General features: G+C 42.8%; 2 protein-coding genes across 25 annotated transcripts in view; one reads left to right on the plus strand and one right to left on the minus strand.

Moving 5' to 3' along the window:
* Positions 1-13634, minus strand: part of atp6v1c1a (ATPase H+ transporting V1 subunit C1a) — a 423473-nt gene that overhangs the window by 42438 nt on the left and 367401 nt on the right. The gene's annotated exons all lie outside the window — the stretch shown is intronic.
* The window catches only part of ubr5 (ubiquitin protein ligase E3 component n-recognin 5), a 37839-nt gene that overhangs the window by 10085 nt on the left and 14120 nt on the right, over positions 1-13634 (plus strand). For all 24 annotated transcript variants that reach the window (XM_085802889.1, XM_085802879.1, XM_085802880.1 and 21 more), the window contains 27 exons: positions 365-592; positions 780-934; positions 1458-1575; positions 2101-2285; positions 2389-2498; positions 2974-3086; positions 3245-3391; positions 3530-3641; positions 3742-3896; positions 4009-4206; positions 4433-4643; positions 4940-5066; positions 5253-5404; positions 6054-6149; positions 6263-6386; positions 6505-6602; positions 7521-7678; positions 8518-8609; positions 8765-8911; positions 9704-9822; positions 9962-10088; positions 10370-10499; positions 10658-10818; positions 11694-11933; positions 12186-12309; positions 12516-12627; positions 13388-13519. In XM_085802889.1, coding sequence (XP_085659015.1) covers positions 365-592; positions 780-934; positions 1458-1575; positions 2101-2285; positions 2389-2498; positions 2974-3086; positions 3245-3391; positions 3530-3641; positions 3742-3896; positions 4009-4206; positions 4433-4643; positions 4940-5066; positions 5253-5404; positions 6054-6149; positions 6263-6386; positions 6505-6602; positions 7521-7678; positions 8518-8609; positions 8765-8911; positions 9704-9822; positions 9962-10088; positions 10370-10499; positions 10658-10818; positions 11694-11933; positions 12186-12309; positions 12516-12627; positions 13388-13519 — 3871 coding nt within the window. The remainder of the gene's footprint in view (positions 1-364; positions 593-779; positions 935-1457; positions 1576-2100; positions 2286-2388; positions 2499-2973; positions 3087-3244; positions 3392-3529; positions 3642-3741; positions 3897-4008; positions 4207-4432; positions 4644-4939; positions 5067-5252; positions 5405-6053; positions 6150-6262; positions 6387-6504; positions 6603-7520; positions 7679-8517; positions 8610-8764; positions 8912-9703; positions 9823-9961; positions 10089-10369; positions 10500-10657; positions 10819-11693; positions 11934-12185; positions 12310-12515; positions 12628-13387; positions 13520-13634) is intronic.

Consider the following 13634-nt stretch of genomic DNA (forward strand, 5'->3'; position numbering starts at 1 on the left):
AAAAAGAACAGAACCGGGGAAGCGCACCACTTCAGACAATCAAAACATCACATAAAAAAGGGGGCAGGTTCACACAAGGCACAAGTACTGTAAAAATTAAATCAGATCTGATTGGTTTAACATACTCAGTCCATTTCATCCAGATCTTATATCTCATATTTCGACTTTGAGGGAAAAAGATATCTTCTCCATAACAGAAATCTCATAAATCCATTTATCAATGGTGGGTGGTTCTCCTTTTAAGCATTTCCTCATGATGGGTTTTCTCACTGGCTGCCAATAGTCATAGCCAGCAGTTTTTTTTGTCTTTGATGTTTTCATTGGAACTTTTATTGAGATTTCAGACTTCCTTCCTTTTTTCCAGGACGGTGTGAAGTTTGTGAGCATCGGGGCCATGTTCTCAGAGCTGGTGGCCGTCAGCTCCAAAGGAGAGCTCTATCAGTGGAAGTGGAGCGAACCTGAACCGTACAGGAACGCACAGAACCCCTCCATCCATCACCCACGTGTCTCCTTCCTGGGCCTGGCCAACGAGAAAATCACCTTGTTGTCGGCCAATAGCATCAGAGCCACCGTTGCTACAGAAACCAACAAGGTAGAAGATGATGATGATCTCTCCTTTTGACATAAGAATGTGCTTTATTCATAGCATCAAGCCTAAGGTGTGATTGAGTAAATAACTGTTTCTGTAGCTGTGAACGTCACCGACATGTTTTCAATGAGTTGTTCATTAACTCACGTGTTGGTGTGTGTGTGTGTGTGTGTGTGTGTGTGCTGTATAGGTGGCGACCTGGGTGGATGACACACTGAGCACAGTGGCCTCTAAGCTGGAGCACAGTGCTCAGGCTTTCCCCGAGCTGCAGGGGGAACGCATGGTGTCACTGCACTGCTGTGCACTCTACACATGTGCACAGCTGGAGAATAGCCTCTATTGGTGGTGAGGAGAAAGTGTTTTTCTATAAAACTATATAATAGTGGCATTACAAATAAATCCATATTTTTAACAATAACATTGGCATTGGCATCCTGCAAAGTGTGATAACAGTGTAATATTCAATCACAGGATTGTTTAGGAAAGGGTATGTCTTGACAACAAACAGGGCTTTTCAGTCTGTATTGTGTCGGTTTTGCATTTTGATAGTTAATCTTTCCACTGTTATAGATTGATTGACCTGATTTAAGACCTCCTAATTGTAAGAATCAGCTTGTGCGCATTTTCCAGTGAGCAAAGAAGATTCAGCTTTACTGTCTCTCTTTGTCTACTGTGCTCCTGCCTGAATACACAATGGGAGCCTGAGGCAAACAATGTGAAAGTATCCTTGACATTAAACATTTAACAAGCAATGCAGAAGTGATGTCTTTGTCAACACAAAGTGACAGCAGTTTTTCATGTCAGGGCAAAGTATGAATGTCAGTGTTGTGTTGTGTGACACCTCACTGCTTGTGTTTGTCTGCTGCAGGGGTGTTGTGCCTTTTAGTCAACGGAAGAAGATGCTTGAAAAGGCCAGAGCCAAGAACAAAAAGCCAAAGTCCAGCGCTGGCATCTCCTCGATACCCAACATCACCGTGGGAACACAGGTCAGAGACGCAATTTTGACTTTTTATATGACAAGACCTCCCGTATTAACGTCTTTGCAGTTGGTGTAACACGCATTTCGGTAGCCCTTTAATTGACAGGATGTTAATTACGTGATAATGTCAAGAAATAGCCAAAAAATAACAATTAATTCCATCGTAATGTCAAGAAACAACCTAGAAATAATGATTCATACTAATGTCATGTTTTTCATAAAGGCAAAAGATTACACATGTTTTTCATTCTTTCAATTTTGTGGGAAAGGACATAATTTTTCTCCACAAAAGTCTTTGCAGTGGACTGTTATTTCTGGCTATTTCTATGCCATCAATCGTTATTTCTTGGCTATATTTCTCGACATTACTATGAAATTGACCGTTATTTCTAGGCTATTTCTAGACAGTCTAACGCAATTAATTGTTATTTATTGGATATTACTTGACATCACATAATTAATGGCCTGTAAATGAAAGGGTTACCCGCATTTCTTGCTGCTAACTAAATGAATGTACCGGTTCTTTCCATAGGTGTGCCTGAGGAATAACCCCCTCTACCATGCCGGTGCAGTGGCCTTTTCTGTCAGTGCTGGGATCCCCAAAGTGGGCGTCCTTTTGGAGTCTGTCTGGAACATGAACGACAGCTGCAGGTTCCAGCTGCGCTCACCAGAGAGCCTCAAGAACATGGAGAAGACGACTAAGACCCAGGAAATCAAGTCAGTATTTCCTCATGTTGCAAAAAATAAAAAAAATCTGTAAATATTTGGAACTGATAGTTTAGATCAAACTCATCTCACTGTCTTGGGTCTTACACCATAGGACTGAAAGTAAACCAGAGCTGGTGAAGACCGAGATGGGTCCTCCTCCTTCCCCAGCTTCTACCTGCAGCGATACCTCCTCCATTGCTAGCAGCGCCTCACTGCCCTACAGTAAGTCGTCTTCTCCACTCTCTCTCGCCTCTTAACCTCTTGCTCTCTCCTCCGCGCTGAAGTCTTGACTTTCCTCTCTATCTCCCAGGCACAGAACCAATTTCATACTCACTCTGTGCTCTCATTAGCCCTTTGACTTTGAAACAGATGGTGCACAGGCTTTTATCAGCACCCTCCAACTCTCACCCCTCCTCCCCGCCGCCTGTTTCCCTGTAAAGGAAGTGTGGCCAGCAGCTCAGAGTGTATACTGTGGTGCATTTAGTTGACTTATCATATGAACCATGCAGCTCGCTGTCTGTGTTGATAATTCATCCCCCCTATTCCGCACAAAAATTGCCATCACCTGCTCTGCAGTATTTTATATACAACGCTGAATCAGTCGTATATAAACTTCCTAAATCTTTCCCAGCTCTGCATTTGCAAATAATCCAGATGTGTCTTAGAGGACTTAATAAATGTGCTGTATTACTTGCAGAGCGAAGGCGTTCAACCCCGGCTCCCAAAGAGGAAGAGAAGGTGAATGAGGAGCAGTGGCCCCTCAGGGAGGTGGTGTTTGTGGAGGATGTTAAAAACGTACCCGTGGGAAAGGTGAGTGCATCTGAAAATATGATAATGTATTAAAATGTGATGATATGTAATGTAAATAAGGTCATTTATTCACACTGTGTATGTCTTTGTTGTTTCTAAGTCATTACATCTCAGTTCCACAACTTAATGATGCCTTTTTTTTATATATTCTCTCCTAGGTGCTGAAAGTGGATGGCGCATATGTTGCTGTGAAATTTCCAGGGACATCAAGCAGCATGAGCAACCAGAGCGCCGCAGCTCCCACTGACTCGGACCCGTCGTCGCTGTTGCAGGACTGTAGACTCCTTAGAATAGACGAGCTGCAGGTACAGACACCGGAGCCGCTGTTTCGTGCCCTCATTTCAGCGTTGATAACCGCATAATGTGATTTTCGGTGCAGGTGTGAGCATGACGTTGACATTCACTGACTTTTTTTTTTGTCTCGTTCAATCTGTTCCGGACAGGTGGTCAAAACCGGTGGAACTCCTAAAGTTCCCGATTGTTTTCAGCGCACACCGAAAAAGCTTTGCATCCCAGAAAAGGCTGAGATTCTGGCTGTGAATGTTGACTCCAAAGGTGGGGCTTTTGTTCTGTCTGTGCTCTATATAATATATCAATGTATTTATTGATTTGTATTTATGTATATCTAACTCTTAAACACTTCTACACCCTCCAGGAGTCCACGCAGTGCTGAAAACTGGTAACTGGGTAAGGTACTGTATCTTTGACCTGGCCACAGGCAAAGCTGAGCAGGAGAATAACTTCCCTACCAGTAACTTGGCCTTCTTGGGGCAGAGTGAGCGCAATGTGGCCATCTTCACTGCAGGACAGGTAAGATGCCGAACTGCCGACATTGTTGTTGCAGATAAAGACAACGGCATCTGGTAGATTCTTCATTTGTGTGCCTTTTTTTATAAAATATAATTATTTTTTTCCCCTCCAGGAGTCTCCCATCATCCTCCGAGATGGAAATGGCACAATCTACCCAATGGCCAAAGACTGCATGGGTGGAATTCGAGATCCTGATTGGTTGGACCTACCACCAATAAACAGCCTTGGGATGGGAGTTCACTCTCTGGCCAATCTCCCCTCCAACTCCACCATTAAAAAGAAAGCTGCTATTATTATTATGGCTGTAGAGGTAAAGAAAATGTCAGAAACCTCATGAATATTATGTATAGAAGATTGAACAAAAAGTCTCTGGTAGTATTTATTTAATCACTTATGTCTATGTTGTAATTATGTTTCTAAACAAAAATATGACTGAAACCGAAATGCAGGTCTGTCCATGTCAAAGTGAAACTTTATAGACATGCAAATGAGTAAACATTACTGACTCACTCTTCCCGTTTCTTCTTCTTCTTCAGAAACAGACACTAATGCAGCATGTGCTGCGTTGTGACTACGAGGCGTGTCGACAGTACCTGGTGAACCTTGAGCAGGCCTTCCTGTTGGATCAGGGCAACCAGGCCCTCGGAGCACTTCTGGGCCACCGCTGCGACGGAAACCGCAACATCCTCCACGCCGCCGTCTCCGTCTGCTTCCCCGTTAGTAATAAGGAGACCAAAGAGGAGGAGGGTAAGCTGCTGTTATCACTCAGTCGATATTATATTCTCTCCGGGAGCTGCGCTTTAACAGAAAGTCATATTACCTTTTTTATTTTTTTCCTGGATACATTTACATTTTTCTTCCCAATGTGTCTCAGTTTTAGACTTTGCCTTTTTTTTTTCATTATTATGAAACAGAACTGTGAAAGAAAATTACTTTTTCTCACCGCGCTGTTCCAGCCCGAAGTGTGCTCACCTGTAACAGTTTAATAACCTGCTCCTCCTGACTCCCATTCTCCAAGCTAAGTGACAATGCTGTTATTTCAGAAGCAGAAAGGTCGGAGAGAAACACATTTGCAGAGCGCCTGTCTGCTGTGGAGGCGATTGCCAATGCTATCTCTGTGGTTTCAAGCAACAGCTCTGGAAATAGGACCGGCTCCTCCAGCAGCAGAGGGTAAATAACCATTTGTGCACTTTTTTTTTTCTTCTTTTTTTGCAGAATAGTCTATACAGAAAAATACAAATGTCAAAAATAAAAACCCATACAAGAATCTCTTTGCTACTGATAGTGTTTTCCTTTAATATCAAAACACCAGTGTGGCGATTTGATTTTAATGTTCGTGCCTTGCTCTACATCCAGGCTTCGTCTGAGGGAAATGATGCGGAGGTCTCTGAGAGCAGCGGGTCTCGGTCGGCACGAGTCCGGCCCGTCGTCCAGTGACCATCAGGACCCCGTGTCTCCACCCATTGCCCCACCGAGCTGGGTCCCCGACCCCCCGCCCATGGATCCTGGTCAGTGCATACTAACAAGACTGATTATGGATAATTTGATTGATCTGTGTCCTTGAGAATTTAAACAGGAATTGAGATTGTGCCCGTGCCCTAAGTGAATAAATAAATGACTCAGTAAATGTATATGTTAAAGGGATAGTTCAACATTTTGGCAAATTGGGCCATTGTCATAATCACTATAGTTTTAGGAGTAGGTTCGTTACCTTTTAATTGTCAGTACAAGCTAATTTTAGAACGATGGAGCAGAGCCGCGAGCTGCTCAGAGCTACGCTACGGAGGCTCATGGGATTTCTTGGTTTCCCTCGTCAAAACAAAATCAAAATACACAATCCAACAACTCCAAAACGCTCTCGTGGACAAATTTTGACCTGCACATTCACCACGCTATGATAGAATAACAGAACATTATGAGACAGAGTTTGTTTTTGAGGCAAATGCAGAGACTGCTTACCGAAAAACTGCCCCCAACGGGAACGCACATCAGCGGTTTTGCATGAATTTACCTCGAAAACAACTCCGTCTCGTAACGTGGTGGCGAACACTATTTCTTTAGTTTTGCTTCTTTAACTTTGCAGTGATATGTCAAAGTCAGTGCCATCTATGGACTATCTAAGTTGTTTCCCCCCCCCCACTATTATTCTATCAACAGATGGTGACATTGACTTCATTCTAGCACCAGCTGTGGGTTCACTCACCACTGCCTCCACTGGGACCAGCCAGGGACCCAGCACCTCCACCATCGCAGGTAACAAAGTCTTCACTGTTAGAGAAGGAGGAGGAGGAGGAGGAGGAGCAAGTGATGACATGAAGTTCAGTTGTGGGTTGTACAAATATTTGACATGTTCTCTGTGTGAGCAGGGCCGTCCACTGAGCCGTCTGTGGTTGAATCTAAAGACAGGAAGGCCAACGCTCACCTCATCCTAAAGCTGATGTGTGACAGTGTTGTTCTGAGGCCACACCTCCGGGAGCTGCTGTCTGCAAAGTACGATTATTTATCGCTGTAAAAGCACATTTATTGATATACTGCACATTACCGGTTTATCTGCCTATCTGTCTCTTAAGTGCTCTTACACATTGTTGTTGCTGTTGTTAATCGCCAGGGATGCCCGTGGAATGACTCCATTCATGCTGGCGGTCAGTGGGAGAGCCTACCCAGCGGCTATTACTGTATTGGAGGCTGCACAGAAAATGGCCAAGGGTAAGTTAATAGGTCAGCTGTCTGCATACTGCTACAGGGTGGGCTGGTATTTGAAGGGAGACTGTACTTAAAGGGATAGTTCAACATTTTGGCAAATTGACACATTGCCATAATCCCTGTAGTTTTAGGAGTAGGTTTGTTACCTTTAATTGTCGGTGCAAGCGGAGCAGAGCCGTGAGCTGCTTAGAGCTACGCTACGGAGGCTAATGGGATTTCTTGGTTTCCCTCATCAAACTCATCAAATACACAATCCAACAACTCCAAAACGCTCTGGTGGACAAGTTGTGACCTGCACATTCACCACGCTATGAGATAATAACGAGCGTTATGATTGTTTTTGAGGTAAAATGCAGAGACTGCTTGCTGAAAAACTGCCCACGATGGGAACATGCATCAACGTTTTTTGCATGAATTTACCTCTAGTTTGATGAGGGAAACCAAGAAATCCCATGAGCCTCCGTAGTGTATAGCTCTGAGCAGCTCATGGCTCTGCTCCACCGTTCTAAAAATAGCTTGCACTGACAAATAAAGGTAACAAACTTACTCCTAAAACCATAGCGATTATGGCAATGGGCCAATTTGCCAAAATGTTGAAATATCCCTTTAAATGCCTAATATTGTGAACATAAACTCATTGTATGTGTTTATAATGTGCACACGGGGAAAGAAATGAAGTTTCCGTGAACAACCAGTTGCCTCCTCAGTGAATAGATTCTGAGAAAGCAGCGTGTTTTATTGTAAATCTGATGTAATTTTATCTGGTTAGGTAACAGCTGGAACATTTGGATCTTATCCACGAGTTATGTGAATCCTGACCTATTTTTTTTCCTTCCCTGCCTGCAACAGCTAACTATCATGTTGTAACTCACATTTCCCGTACCCCCCCCCCTTTTGTTCCTTTAATTGTCTCGAACACAGTGGGTGACCCGGGCATTACCGAGAAGGAGGATGCAGATTCGGTGTTCATGGAAATGATTTGCCCCTCAGGGACCAACCCAGATGATTCGCCCCTGTATGTTCTCTGCTGCAATGACACCTGCAGTTTCACTTGGACTGGAGCTGAGCACATTAACCAGGTCAGCCCCAGAGGATATCATTACAGTGAAGAGTTTCTAGAGAAAAAGCACCCGGCAGTTGAAAAGGTCAAGTGTTTTGTTGCCTGAGCCGTGTACAAGGTTGTCAGTTAGTGTATGTCATTCATTATGTTCGCGTTTCAAGAGCCAGTTATGTAACTGACAACGAACTACGCCTGGAAAATAGAGGATAGGATTTTTTTTTCACTTAATTATTGTTGCTTGCTAAATTTGAGCAGCAGAATAAACTAGTACATGAGTATAATATACACATCAGATCAGGGTCCAAAACTAACTTTTTACCAGCCAACCAATTAAAAATAGTTTTTAGGTGTTGTAAATTGCTATCAGTATTATTTAACATGTCATTTGGGACTTATATGCGATTCTCAATCAATATTTTAATAAAGTAAAATTCAAAATAGGTGTAAAAATCCATTTTTCTTTTTAGTTACACTTCCAATTTATGATATGTAAGTGTAAAAATAAGTGTTCTTTAATTAGCCATTATAATAATTATGGATGAATATGGAATACTGGTTGATGTTTTTCATCAATCAGCAATAAACGTGTAACGAGGAACATCATTGAAAAGAAAATAACATACTAACAGCCAAAAAATAACGTGCCAGAGTGGGGAGTGGTCTTAAAAAATTCACCAACCAGAGACAAAATCTACCTGTAAGTGGCGAGTGTTAGTTTTGGACCCTGCATCAGACCAACCTCTGTACCTCCGTAGCGCCACACGTAGAGGAACCTCACTAATTTTAAAGACAGTTTTGTGTGTAGAAACTCTTCATCTTCACTTTGGAGTTGAAACACTGACCTGACTTTGTCTGCAGGATATCTTTGAGTGTCGAACCTGTGGCCTGCTGGAGTCCCTCTGCTGCTGCACCGAGTGTGCCCGGGTGTGTCACAAAGGACACGATTGCAAGTAAGTCCTAGTTTGGAGTGTGGCCTTGTTTCATCCTTGTGTAAAAAAAAAATAAAAAACGGTTTCACATTGTTGCTTCGCCTCACCTGTTTTTTTAAAAAAAAAACTAGGACACATTTATAATCATACATTATGTTACTCTGTTTATCTCCCAGGCTGAAGAGGACCTCTCCCACAGCGTACTGTGACTGTTGGGAGAAATGCAAGTGTAAAACACTGATCGCCGGCCAGAAGGCTGCTCGTCTGGATCTGCTGTACCGGTTACTCACAGCCACCAACCTGGTCACAACACCAAACAGCAGGTGAGACTCCTAAACTGTCTGTACGGGTCTATATCATCTTAACTTCACGTTAGGTAGTGTGTAAGGCCTTTTATTAAAGGGATAATTCGCCCAAAATTGAAATTTCACTCATTATCGATCCCCCCCTTATGTCGACTAAGGGCTGGGAGAAGTTTCAGAGTCCTCCGTGGCTTCTCTGAGTTACAGGGGGTCTCGGCATAGCAGTGCATGTCCATATGACGGTTGCACATGGATACCAACTGTCTTCGTAACAAAAAGACAAACCAAAAAACATCCAAATACCTCCATGCTGCTCGTATGTAATGTCCATCTTGTATTGAAGCCCAGAAATGTGAAATTGTCCCGAAAAAAATAAAATAAGTCTATATTTCAAACTTGTTTTGTAGCGGAAGCTTCTCGAAGCTCCTCTTCCCGGTTCGTCCAAATTGGACGAACCGGGAAGAGGAGCTTTGAGAAGCTTATTAAATTAAAAATTTTCGGGACAATTTCGCATTTCGGGGCTTCAATACAAGACGGACATTACATACGAGCAGCATGGAGGTATTTGGCTGTTTTTTGGTTTGTCTTTTTGTTACGAAGACAGTTGGTATCCATTTGCAACCGTTATATGGACATGCACTGCTATGCCGAGACCCCCTGTAACTCAGAGAAGCCACGGAGGACTCTGAAACTTCTCCCAGCCCTTAGTCGACATGAGGATGAGTAGATAATGAGTGAAATTTCAATTTTGGGTGAAGGATACTTCATATTTTTGTGAGTAGAAATGTCTGACCGATGCGTCTCCACCCGCAGGGGGGAACATATATTACTGTTCCTGGTCCAGACTGTTGCCAGGCAGAGCGTCGAGCACTGTCAGTACAGACCACCACGCATCAGAGAAGACAGGAACCGCAAGGCTGCTAATGCAGAGGGTGAGGTCCATCATCATCATCTCACTCTCATTTCATCCACTTAAACCACCAGGACAGACAAAGCAGTTTATGCACAGTAACTGGAGATTGTGCCTGTGGCTTTCTTTTAAAAACATTATTTGTCTTTCCTCCCTTTCAGACTCTGATATGCCAGACCATGATCTAGAACCTCCCCGCTTCGCTCAGTTGGCTCTGGAGCGGGTTCTGCAGGACTGGAACGCCCTCAAGTCGATGATCATGTTTGGTTCTCAGGAAAATAAAGACCCGTAAGTTATCTCAACCAACAAAAACAACCCCAGCGTTGACAGTATTTTTCCAGAAACAATATTCTAGTTGGTTTATCCACAGAAGTCTTTTCTTACTAGTTATAAACAAGCATACTTTAAGTAAACTTACCTGATGTTGACACAGAGCTCATTGAGTGACTTGATATAATCCAAACGTGACCTATAATTGTATATTTTCCATTGATTTCTAAACAGTGTTAGAGTTAAATCAGACTCTGTTTTGATGTCTTTATTTCTTTTCTTTTTTTCCTCTTTCCTAGACTCAGTGCCAGCAGCAGAATTGCCCACCTCTTGCCTGAAGAGCAGGTCTACTTGAACCAGCAGAGTGGCACCATTCGCCTTGACTGTTTCACCCACTGCCTCATAGTCAAGTGTGCTCCTGATATCACTGTAAGTCCAGTCAGTGGCTCTGGTTTCTCTGGTTTTAACTTATTCAAACCAGTAACACTGAATGATAACACCTAAATATTACCTGTAATTTTGTGTCTTCTGCAGTTTGGTAATTTGGTCATTCATGGGTGTTTTTTATTTTTATTTTTTTATTATAGTTCATAGACACATTACTGGGCACACTGGTGAAGGAGCTGCAGAACAAGTATACTCCTGGCCGGAGAGAGGAGGCGGTCAACGTCACCAGGAGGTTCCTTCGCTCTGTAGCTCGGGTGTTTGTCATCCTTAGCGTGGAGATGGCTTCTTCCAAGAAGAAAAAGTAAGAACATAAAACATTAAAGGGATACTTCACCCAAAATCAATAATTCAACCAATCATCTACTCAACATCATGCCAAGAAAGGGCTTGGAGAGTCATCAGAACGCTTTTGGAGTTCCAGGGGGGGTCCGGCTGGCAACGGATTTTCATATAATGGTGGTGAATAGTGCTTACTTTTGAATTGTCCCAAACACACACGATGAAACATCCAGATACCTCCATAGTGCTCGTCCGTACTGACCAAATTGTCCAGAAGCCGCCACATGAAAAAGTTGTTCGGAAAAAAATAATTTGATCTCTGTTTTTAGCCTTGTTGTAGCAGTAGCTCCCAGTGACTGTGCAAGATTTGCTGGGAGATGTTCTTCCGTGTTTACATCATACATCCAATGGTTTACAACGAGGAACGAATATCTCGCCCATGCTCACACACATCAACACAGTCACTGGGAGCTACTACTATAGCAAGGCTAAAAACAGAGATCAAATTATTTTTTCCCGAACAACTTTTTCATGTGGCGGCTTCAGGACACTTGGGTCAGTACAGACGAGCAGTATGGAGGTATCTGGATGTTTCATAGTCTGTGTTTTGGACGATTCAAAAGTGAACTCTATCCACCGCCATTATATGAAAATCCGTTGCCAGCTGGACCCCCCCTGGAACTCCTAAAGCGTTTTGATAACTCAGAAAGTTCTCCAGACCCTTCCTTGGCATGACGGTGAGTAGAAAATTGGTGAATTATTGATTTTAGGTGAAGTATCCCTTTTTAACGGTTAATGTACAATTTCGGGCATAGGCTCAAGGGAACTGCTTGTAATTTAGGTCATCATGGATCTATCTTCATTCTAACAATTATTCTCCACCTTTCCTCCTTGTAGTAACTTCATCCCCCAGCCCATTGGGAAGTGTCGACGGGTCTTTCAGGCTCTCTTACCCTACGCTGTGGAGGAGCTGTGCAACGTAGCCGAGTCACTGATTGTTCCAGTTCGAATGGGCATCGCGAGGCCGACGGCTCCCTTCACTTTGGCCAGCACCAGCATCGATGCTGTTCAGGGCAGCGAGGAGCTCTTCTCTGTCGAACCTCTGCCCCCAAGACCCTCACCTGACCAGTCCAGCAGGTTAGTTACATGTTGGTTACAATCCTTCATTTTGCTGTAGGCTCGAGTCTTGTGGTAGTTATTCTTTCTTTTTTTGGCTTGTATTGAACGAAGTGAAGTGAAATGCAATGACAAAAAGACTTGAGGGTTTTCAAATCATTGATTCATTCACTAGAGTTTGCTGTAAATAGAAGGAATTAGAAGTAAAGGGGGTGCTTGATTTTTCTTATTCACTAGAAATAAAGACTTTTTGGTGCTTTTTTTTCTCTCCAGCTCCAGTCAGACAGCTGCCTCTTATATCATCAGGAACCCCCAGCCTCGACGCAGCAGCCAGTCCCAGCCTGTCAGAGGAAGAGACGAGGAGCAGGATGACATCGTATCAGCAGATGTGGAAGAGGTGGGGGAGCCTCATTATAAACTCATTAAGGCCATAATGAACTTTGTACGCAAGGAATTCAGACTCAAACTGTTTATTTGATTTGCAGGATTACATCTTGATGAATGTCTTTTAGTTTCCTCCTGTTAACATTTTAGTTTTAGATCTCGTCTGAAGTCTTTCATGCCTCATAAGTCTTATTAAGATCTGATTGCTTTGTCTTTCAGGTTGAGGTTGTAGAGGGAGTAGCAGGGGAGGAAGACCATCATGACGACCAAGAGGAACAAGGAGAGGAGAACGCTGAGGCAGAAGGACAGCATGATGAACACGACGAGGATGGTGAGACACGGCCCCTTTTTTATGGAAATTAGTTGACGAGTAATATATTTGATCTAGGGATGTCACGATTATAGATTTTCTTGGTACGATTATTGTCAGAGAAATAATCACGATTATTTTATTAAATAATTTTACAACACTATGAATATGTAAAATCAAATATAGTGAAAATATAATTGCATTACTAATTATATAAACTAAATATTTAAAGTATCTTTTAATATAGGACCAATTACTAATTCTTCAGAGGAAATATTTGAAGTTTTTTTAGTCGTTTTTTTTTTTTTCTTACAAATGACGCGCTAACATTTAAATTCCTACCAATTCAGCATTACGTTTAGTAAATTGACAGTAACGTTATTTAACCCAGTTACTGTGTTTTTACCTTTACTTTGGCGTACAAAGCCGGGTGCTTTTCCCGCAGGCGATGATTCATATCAGACATATTTCCTCCTTTCGTCGCTATTTCATTGCGGCATGTTTGACAGGCTGGCGAGCCGTCATCGACTTAATACGTTTGTTTGGAGGGAATAAGTCTTCCTTTTACATTCTGTGCATGTTGCACTGATCTGCCGACATGGTTCCGATATAATCTTTTTTGGAAAGTGACGGTATTTAGGAACCTTTACGATTAAAATATTGTTTTAATACCGCGATTAATCGTGAAAACAAGTAATCTTGACATCCCGAATTTGATCCTGAAAACACATCGTGGCCGTGAGTTGAAACACAACGGTTTGACTTTGTTTCTGCCTCTCAGGAAGCGACATGGAGCTCGATCTGCTGGCAGCGGCCGAGACGGAGAGCGACAGCGAAAGTAACCACAGCAATCAGGATAACGCAAGTGGCCGCAGGAGTGTTGTCACGGCAGCAACCGCTGGCTCCGAAGCAGGTTGGTCGACTCGGCAGCTGTTTTCAATCTCTTAAAGTTTAGGTTTTTATTTTTATTTTTTTATTTCATTTAAAACCGCGTCATGAAGCATTCTCCTGAGTTTCAAAGTCCTGTA

This window comes from Trachurus japonicus, chromosome 16, assembly GCF_045865225.1.
Source record: "Trachurus japonicus isolate A0001 chromosome 16, Traja_1.0".
Taxonomy (NCBI): domain Eukaryota; kingdom Metazoa; phylum Chordata; class Actinopteri; order Carangiformes; family Carangidae; genus Trachurus; species Trachurus japonicus.